Below are 9,748 nucleotides of genomic sequence, written 5' to 3'. Positions count from 1 at the left end.
TTCAAGATGGAGGTAAAACTGCACTGGAACAGTGCAAAGAAGGTGAGTTTTGACTCCCAAGGCTGCTGTTTATTCATGGCCTTATGATTTACACTACTTTCGACGCTTGTGAGGGGCTGAGGCAGCAGATTCCACAAGCCGCCCGGGCGGGGGCCAAGGTGGGATGGGGGCAGGGTCGCCAACTGTCCCGTATTAGCTGGGACATCCCGTATTTTGGGCTAAATTAGTTTGTCCCGTACGGGACCGCCCTTGTCCCGTATTAGTAGGGGTTGCCAACTTCCTCGCTCCCAAATAAGGGACAAGGCGACGTCACCGCCCCGCGCCCCACGTGACCTCACCCAGCCAGCGGCCACGTGCTCCCGCTCCACCAATGGCGGCCGCCATTGGTGGAGCTGGAGCACGTGGCCGCTGGCTGGGTGAGGTCACGTGGGGCGGTGACGCCACCCTTTGTCCCTTATTTGGGAGTGAGGAAGTTGGCAACCCTAGATGGAGGGCTGGGTAGAAGAGAAAGTATTGAAACACACGCACACTCACACTCACTCACACCCATATATACACACACACACACACACACACACACACACACACACACACACACACACACACACACACACTCACATACACACACACACTCACACACACACACATCATCACCTCCCAGACACTCACCACCAATCTCATTTCCCCCTCCACAGATGCGCACACACACACACACACACACACACACAGACACACACACACACACACACACACTCACACACACACACACAGATACACACACACACACAGATACACACACTCACACACAGACACACACACAGACACACACACAGACACACAGATACACATGCACAGATAGACTTACACAGACACAAAAACACACACAGATACACATAAACACACACACACACACACAGATACACACTCTACGTGGGGCTCACGTTGTTGATCTCCCCGTGGTGAGCCCTGTCAACTGACCCTCAGTCAGGCGAACGACAACAAACAGGGACAGCAGAAGCAGAAGCAGAAGCAGTTTCATAACATCTGCTGCCTCAAACGCAAGAAGACAGACTCCACGTTTTTGTGCTACTGATGTTGACAGACTAACCTTTCCTGCAAGCCCCTGAGTAGTCCATCTTCCCATGTTCTCCTTTTACATTCCGTTGTCTTAATTCTCCGCTCTCAAAACAACGCTTGGACAGAATCTAATGATCGTTATCTGAGGGCGAGGTTTAATTTCCAGCGGTGTTTTGAGTGCAGTCACCATTTCACCTGAGATTGTGCTGGGCTCTTTAATGGGCTCTCACCTGTGGAAATGTTTGGGCTATTGCAAATAAGATAAGGCTTGGCTTTCAACGATTGTACGAGTTCCGTCAGGAACAGGATGGCATTGTCCTGGTCTGACCTGACCCCCTGGCCTCAGGAGCCGATGTTAGAACTTGTTGAATCCGATACCTCACGGCTTTAGAGTACTCATGCAGTGTGAAAGGCCAGCTATTTCCTTTCAAGTTTCTATGTGTAGAAAGGAACTGCGGATGCTGGTTTAAACTGAAGACAATAAGACACAAAACGCTGGAGTAACTCAGCGGGTCAGGCAGCATCTCTGGAGAGAAGGAATGGGTGACGTTTCGGGTCGAGACCCTTCTTCAGACTCCAATAGTCTGTTTATCGTGGAACTATGTATAGTTCCTTCCCATACATAGAACAGAGAACAGTACAGCACTGGAACAGGCCCTTCGGCCCACATTGTCTATACTGGACATAATAACCAAGTTAAACTCTATTGTCTATTGGAAGGAACTGCAGGTGCTGGTTTTACGCCGAAGATAGACACAAAATGCTGGAGTAACTCAACGAGACAGACAGCATCTCTGGAGAGAAGGAATGGGTGATGTTTCGGGTCGAGACCCTTCTTCAGACTAGTTCGAGAGCTCACTTTGACAGAAACCGCAGCGTTCTGAAAGGTTGTTGTGTAGAAAGGAACTGTAGATGAGCTTGGAAGGATGAGAGGGGATCTCATTGAAAGTATCAAATAGTGAAAGGCGGATAGAGTAGGGGTGGAGAGGAGGTTTCACTAGTGGGAGAGTCTGGGACTAGAGAGTGGTGAATCTGTGGAATTCTCTGCCACAGAAGGTAGTTGAGGCCAGTTCATTGGTTATATTTAAGAGAGAGTTAGATGTGGCCCTTGTGGCTAAAGGGATCAGGGGGTATGGAGAGAAGGCAGGTACGGGATACTGAGTTGGATGATCAGCCATGATCATATTGAATGGAGGTGCAGGCTCGAAGGGCCGAATGGCCTACTGCTGCACCTATTTTCTATGTTTCTATGTAGAGGTCACAGCCTTCAGAAATGAGAAGGAATTTCTTTAGTGGTGATGAATCTGTGGAATTCTTTGCCACAGAAGGCTGTGGAGGCCAAGTCGATGGATATTTTTGAAGGCAGAGATAGATAGATTGTTGATTAGTGCGGGTGTCAGGTGTTATGGGGAGAAGGCAGGAGAATGGGGTTAGGAGGGAGAGATAGACCAGCCATGATTGAATGGCGGAGTAGACTTGATGGGCCGAATGGCCTAATTCTGCTCCTATCACTGACGACCTTATGAACCTGTACTGTTGGGTTCTGAAGCCCCAGTAGAGTAGGGTTGCCAACTTCCTGACTCCCAAATACGGGACAAATGGTGACGTCACCTCTTCCTTTCCTCCAAGGATGCCGTCTGACCCGCTGAGTTACTCCAGCATTTTGTGTCTATCTTCGGTTTAAACCAGCATCTGCAGTTCCCTTCTACACATACGGGAAATGAGGGAGAGAAGGTGAGATAGAAACATAGAAAATAGGTGCAGGAGGAGGCCATTTGGCCCTTCGAGCCAGCACCGCCATTCATTGTGATCATGGCTGATCATCCACAATCAGTAACCCGTGCCTGCCTTCTCCCCATACCCCTGGATTCCGCTAGCCCCGAGAGCTCCATCTGACTCTCTTGTAAATCCATCCAGTGAATTGGCCTCCACTGCCCTCTGCGGCAGAGAATTCCACAAATACCCAACTCTCTGGGTGAAAATGTTTCTTCTCGCCTCAGTTTTGCTTCGGTATGGGGAGAAGGCAGGAACGGGGTACTGATTGAGAATGATCAGCCATGATCACATTGAATGGCGGTGCTGGCTTGAAGGGCCGAATGGCCTCCTCCTGCACCTATTGTCTATTGTTTTAAATAGCCTCCCCTTTATTATCATCATATCATATCATATATATACAGCCGGAAACAGGCCTTTTCGGCCCTCCAAGTCCGCGCCGCCCAGCGATCCCCGCACACTAACACTATCCTACACCCACTAGGGACAATTTTTACATTTACCCAGCCAATTAACCTACATACCTGTACGTCTTTGGAGTGTGGGAGGAAACCGAAGATCTCGGAGAAAACCCACGCAGGTCATGGGGAGAACGTACAAACTCCTTACAGTGCAGCACCCGTAGTCAGGATCGAACCTGAGTCTCCGGCGCTGCATTCGCTGTAAAGCAGCAACTCTACCGCTGCGCTACTGTGCCGACCATCTTAGGCTTGGATGAAGGAGGAGGGGGGGGGGGGGGGGGGGGGGGCAATGCTCCAGGGCGTTCTAACCAGCATGGACCCGTTGGGCTGAATGGCCGTGTCGTGGGGGGAGAGGTCTTCACCTCAGTCTGGTGGCTGGGCAGCGGACAGATCCTGGGCATGGCTGGGCTGGCACCATCGTGGCACTGTGCCCTGCACCCTTAACAAAAGCATTCTGTCCGCTCACCGATATCCACGCACGTGCAGCCGGCCCTCCCTGGGAGATAGCAGGGCATTGCTCCGAGTGGGGGCGGGGGTGTAGGAGTGCTTGTGCTGTGGGCTCACTGCTTATCCGTGTGGAGGACAGCTGTATCTTTGGGAGGGAGGGAGGGAGGGGAGGGTGGTGAGGGGGGGGGGGGTGCGTGGTTAGCGCACACAGCCACACTCTCTCCCGGTGAATAGACATTGGCTCCACTGTCCTGTTATCTGGGCAGCAGGTAGGAGACGCCAGGCCTTGTCGAATGGCAGCTTCACCTCGTTGAAGCTCTGAAACACATCCCCCCCCCCTCAGGTGCCCAGGAGCTTTGTTCAAATTGGGCAATGCATAGAAACATCGAAGCGTGCAAAAAAATAAGTGCAGGAGGAGGCCATTCGGCCCTTCGAGCCAGCACCGCCATTCATTGTGATCATAGCTGATCATCCACAATCAGTAACCCGTGCCTGCTTTCTCCCCATATCCCTTGATTCCGCTAGCCCCGAGAGCTCTATCTAACTCTCTTTTAAATCCATCCAGTGAATTGGCCTCCGCTGCCTTCTATAGACAATAGACAATAGGTGCAGGAGGAGGCCATTCGGCCCTTCGAGCCAGCACTGCCATTCAATGTGATCATGGCTGATCATTCTCAATCGGTGCCCTGTTCCTGCCTTCTCCCCATACCCCCTGACTCCACTGGCAGAGAATCCCACAAATTCCCAACTCTCTGGGTGAAAAGGCTTCTTCTGGCCTCCCCTTTTAAATGGCCTCCCCTTTATTCTCAGACTGTGTGTGGCCCCCTGGTTCTGGACTCTAATTTAGAGTCTTTCTTCCTCTTTGGAACGAAATAATTCCGATAGTCACTGCCATTGGCAGTGCCCACTAAGTGTTGCAGACAGGACCATGGTGTGAGATTGACCCGAGGTGTGGGTTGAAAGGTTGTGGTGACGTGTGGTGAAGGTGCAGGTGGAGTCTTAAGGGGTTGGACAGGCTAGATGCAGGAAGATTGTTCCCGATGTTGGGGAAGTCCAGAACAAGGGGTCACAGTTTAAGGATAAGAGGGAAGTCTTTTAGGACCGAGTTTTTCTTCACACAGAGAGTGATGAATCTGTGGAATTCTCTGCCACAGAAGGTAGTTGAGGCCAGTTCATTGGCTATATTTAAGAGGGAGTTAGATATGGCCCTTGTGGCTAAAGGGACCAGGGGGTATGGAGAGAAGGCAGGTACAGGATACTGAGTTGGATGACCAGCCATGATCATATTGAGTGGCAGTGCAGGCTCGAAGGGCCGAATGGCCTATTCCTGCACCTATTTTCTATGTTTCTATGTTACACGAGGGCATTCCGCACCCTTTTGCTCTGCAGAATTTCTCGGTCGTGAAGGTATCTTCTAACCGCGTAGGAAAATAACTGCAGATGCTGGTACAAATCGAAGGTATTTATTTCACAAAATGCTGGAGTAACTCAGCGGGTCAGGCAGCATCTCAGGAGAGAAGGAATGGGTGACGTTTCGGGTCGAGACCCTTCTTCAGACCTTCTTCAGAAGTTTTTTTGTGAAATAAATACTTTATAGACAATAGACAATAGGTGCAGGAGGAGGCCATTCGGCCCTTCGAGCCAGCACCGCCATTCAATGTGATCATGGCTGATCATTCTCAATCAGTACCCCCGTTCTAACCTTCTACCCGTACCCCCTGACTCCGCTATCCTTAACAGCTCTATCTAGCTCTCTCTTGAATGCATTCAGAGAATTGGCCTCCACTGCCTTCCGAGGCAGAGAATTCCACAGATTCACAACTCTCTGAATGAAAAAGTTTTTCCTCATCTCAGTTCTAAATGGCCTACCCCTTATTCTTCAAACTGTGGCCCCTGGTTCTGGACTCCCCCAACATTGGGAACATGTTTCCTGCCTCTAACGTGTCCAACCCCTTAATAATCTTATACGTTTCGCTAAGATCCCCTCTCATCCTTCTAAATGCCAGTGTATACAAGCCTAGTCGCTCCAGTCTTTCAACATACGACAGTCCCGCCATTCCGGGAATTAACCTAGTTAACCTACGCTGCATGCCCTCAATAGCAAGAATATCCTTCCTCAAATTTGGAGACCAAACTGTGTATCTGTCGGCTACTGCAGATACTGCATTTGCCGGTGACTGATGTGGCCCTGAAACTCCCAGCTTGGAATAGCTGGTGTGATCAGCACAATGTGCTTCACTGTGGATGATTTACGAATGCCACTCTGGTGATAAGAGCGGTGTTAACGCGCCACTCGCGGCTTATCAAGAGGCAGAGGATGCAACACATTCTCCCCTCGCTTCCAAGATACAGATGTTTGTGCGCTGGCAGCACTTTGACAAAGGCGGCGTTGTGCGGGGCGCTGGCAAGGTGCCCGGGCAGGGAGGGGGAGGGAGGTGGAGCATGCCGTGGGTCACAAGGCCATTGTTCTCCACACCTTCCCCGGAGCGTGGCACTGGACAGCTCTGCCCACTCGCTCGCTAGCTCGCAGCATGCCCACCCAAGACCTGTCTGCCAACTGGTGCACTACAGTCTAGCCTAACAGTGCCAGGCAGAGGGAGTGGTGGTTTGCCAATGTACTACACTGTCTGTCGCTGTATGACACTGGGGTACAGTACCGGTGGGGATGGGTCCATCACTGTAAAATACTGGGGTACAGTGCCGGTGGGAACAGGTCTGGGTATAACACTGGGGTACAGTGCCAGTGGGATGGGTCTGTGTGTGTAACACTGGGGTACAGTGCCGGTGGGGATGAGTCCATCACTGTATTACACTGGGGTACAGTGCCGGTGGGATGTGTCCGTCACTGTGCAGTAGACAATAGACAATAGGTGCAGGAGGAGGCCATTCGGCCCTTCGAGCCAGCACCGCCATACAATGTGATCATGGCTGATCATTCTCAATCAGTACCCCGTTCCTGCCTTCTCCCCATACCCCCTGACTCCGCTATCCTTAAGAGCTCTATCGAGCTCTCTCTTGAATGCATTCAGAGAATTGGCCTCCACTGCCTTCTGAGGCAGAGAATTCCACAGATTCACAACTCTCTGACTGAAAAAGTTTTTCCTCGTCTCAGTTCTAAATGGCCTACCCCTTATTCTTAAACTGTGGCCCCTTGTTCTGGACTCCCCCAACATTGGGAACATGTTTCCTGCCTCTAACGTGTCCAACCCCTTAATAATCTTATATGTTTCGATAAGATCCCCTCTCATCCTTCTAAATTCCAGTGTATACAAGCCTAGTCGCCCCAGTCTTTCAACATATGACAGTCCCGCCATTCCGGGAATTAACCTAGTAAACCTACGCTGCACGCCCTCAATAGCAAGAATATCCTTCCTCACATTTGGAGACCAAAACTGCACACAGTACTCCAGGTGCGGTCTCACTAGGGCCCTGTACAACTGCACACAGTACTCCAGGTGCGGTCTCACTAGGGCCCTGTACAACTGCACACAGTACTCCAGGTGTGGTCTCACTAGGGCCCTGTACAACTGCACACAGTACTCCAGGTGCGGTCTCACTAGGGCCCTGTACAACTGCAGATGGACCTCTTTGCTCCTATACTCAAGTCCCCTTGCTGGTTTAAATCGTAGGTAGATACAAAATGCTGGAGTAACTCAGCGGGTCAGGCAGCATCTCTGGAGAGAAGGAATGGGTGACGTTTCGGGTCGAGACCCTTCTTCAGACTGATGTCAAGGGAGGGGGCGGTCCCGCCATTGGTGGAGCGGGAGCACATGGCCGCTGGCTGGGTGAGGTCACGTGGGGCGCGGGTCGGTGATGTCACCCTTTGTCCCGTATTTTGGAGTGAGGAAGTTGGCAACCCTACTAATACGGGACAAGGGCGGTCCCGTACGGGACAAACTAAATTAGCCCAAAATACAGGATGTCCCGGCTAATACGGGACAGTTGGCAACCCTACAGTAAAGTCACTGACAAATCTGTGCTGCCCTCTTGTCCTTGCCACTGACTCTAGTACAGCCAACAAAATAAGTGGTCATCAAATCCATTACGCAAGATCTATCTCTCTCTCGAAGGTATTTATTCACAAAATGCTGGAGTAACTCAGCAGGTCTCTCTCCCTCTCTCCCTCTCTCCCTCTCTCCCTCTCTCCCTCTCTCCCTCTCTCCCTCTCTCCCTCTCTCCCTCTCTCCCTCTCTCCCTCTCTCCCTCTCTCCCTCCCTCCCTCCCTCCCTCCCTCCCTCCCTCCCTCCCTCCCTCCCTCCCTCCCTCCCTCCCTCCCTCCCTCCCTCCCTCCCTCCCTCCCTCCCTCCCTCCCTCCCTCCCTCCCTCCCCTCCCTCCCTCCCCTCCCTCCCTCCCTCCCTCCCTCCCTCCCTCCCTCCCTCCCTCCCTCCCTCTCTCCCTCTCCCTCCCTCCCTCTCTCCCTCTCTCCAAGAATTTCAGCACTGATTTTTTCTTGGAGGCATTTACTCCAGCAAAAATTATCCATTTCGTTTGTACGTTCTCTCTGTGTTCCCCGCGTTCCTCCCACACTCCAAAGACGTCCAGGTTTGTGGTTAATTGGCTTTGGCATCAATGTAAAATAGTCCCTAGCATGTGTGTGGGGTAATGTTCGTGCGCGGGGATCGCTGGGCGGCACGGACTCGGTTGGGCAGAAGGGCCTGTTTCCTCGGTGTACCTCTAAAACTAAACTAAAGTGGCCCACTTCCAGTTGGCGGGCATTTTGTGAAAGTGTTGCCATCGGTGATGGTGGCAGGGCGTTAGCGACATGCGTGGGGCTGGGATGCTTGTCGTCTTTCCATGAAGGACATTTCACGAGCTGCTTCGAATTCCATCTCATCATTTTTGCGCTGATGAGATTTGAAACGCTCAAATCTCCGTTGCACTTCTGTTACAAGAAAATCTGCTACTCTGAGGAGCCAAAGGAGATAGCTTGTCGCGTGAGCCTCTGCTGGAATGTGGATGATGTGGCCTCGATCCAGTAGTGGCCTCCCCTCTGGGTGGTGTATGTGGAGCAAACCTCTTGCCAAGGCGGCAGGTCCCCCTGCCCTTGCAGCGCGGTCACGCCAAATGATGGCGTCCGTTCAGTTCATGCTCAGCGCCGCCAACTGTTCCCGTATTGGCCGGGACGCCCCGTATTTTGGGCTAAATTAGTTTGGGACCGCCCTTGTCCCCGTATTAGTACAGGGTTGCCAACTTCCTCACTCTGAAATAAGGGACAAAGGGTGACGTCACCGCCCCGCGCGCCCCACGTGACCTCACCCACTCTGTGTGAAAAAAAACGTTCTCATCTCGGTCCTAAAAGACTTCCCCCTTATCCTTAAACTGTGACTCCTTGTTCTGGACTTCCCCAACATCAGGAACAATCTTCCTTCATGTAGCCAGTGACTGAAGTGGAGATGAAGGAAAACCATTTCACAATGAGTTGGACAAGTGGCAGAGGGGAAATGGATACTCTTAAAGGGCAAGGGACTCCAGTTTAGGATAAGGAGTGTAGCAAAAATAACTGTCTGAAGAAAATAATAGTCTGAAGAAGGGTCTCGACATGAAACGATCAGTCTGAGGAAGGGTCTCGACCCCCAAACGTCACCCATTCCTTCTCTCCAAGATGCTGCCTGGCCCGCTGAGTTACTCCAGCTTTTTGTGATACCTTCGATTTGTACCAACACCTGCAGTTATTTTCCTACACGAAACAACTGCAGATGCTGGTACAAATCGAAGGCATCACAAAATGCTGGAGTAACTCAGCGGCTCATCAGTCTGAAGAAGGGTCTCCACCAGAAACATCACCCATTCCTTCTCTCCAGAGATGCTGCCTGACCCGCTGAGTTACTCCAGCACTCTGTGCCCATGTTCTCCAGAGATGCTGCCTGACCCGCTGAGTTACTCCAGCACTCTGTGCCCATGTTCTCCAGAGATGCTGCTGACCCAGCTGAGTTACTCCAGCATTTTGTGATACCAGTTTAGGATAATGTTTCTTTGAAGGATGGATGAT

At 51.6% G+C, this 9,748-nt stretch overlaps 1 protein-coding gene across 1 annotated transcript in view; it reads right to left on the bottom strand.

Moving 5' to 3' along the window:
* The window catches only part of LOC144610388 (fibroblast growth factor 17-like), a 67,272-nt gene extending 58,676 nt beyond the window's left edge, over window positions 1-8,596 (bottom strand). The window contains exon 1 of the mRNA XM_078429023.1: window positions 8,459-8,596. Within this exon, the coding sequence (XP_078285149.1) occupies window positions 8,459-8,596 (138 nt within the window). The remainder of the gene's footprint in view (window positions 1-8,458) is intronic.
* Window positions 8,597-9,748: the final 1,152 nt, after the last annotated feature.

This window comes from Rhinoraja longicauda, chromosome 36 (assembly GCF_053455715.1).
Source record: "Rhinoraja longicauda isolate Sanriku21f chromosome 36, sRhiLon1.1, whole genome shotgun sequence".
Taxonomy (NCBI): Eukaryota; Metazoa; Chordata; class Chondrichthyes; order Rajiformes; family Arhynchobatidae; genus Rhinoraja; species Rhinoraja longicauda.
The sequence above is the reverse complement of the archived record's forward strand: the minus strand, read 5'-3'. Positions and strand labels throughout refer to the sequence as shown.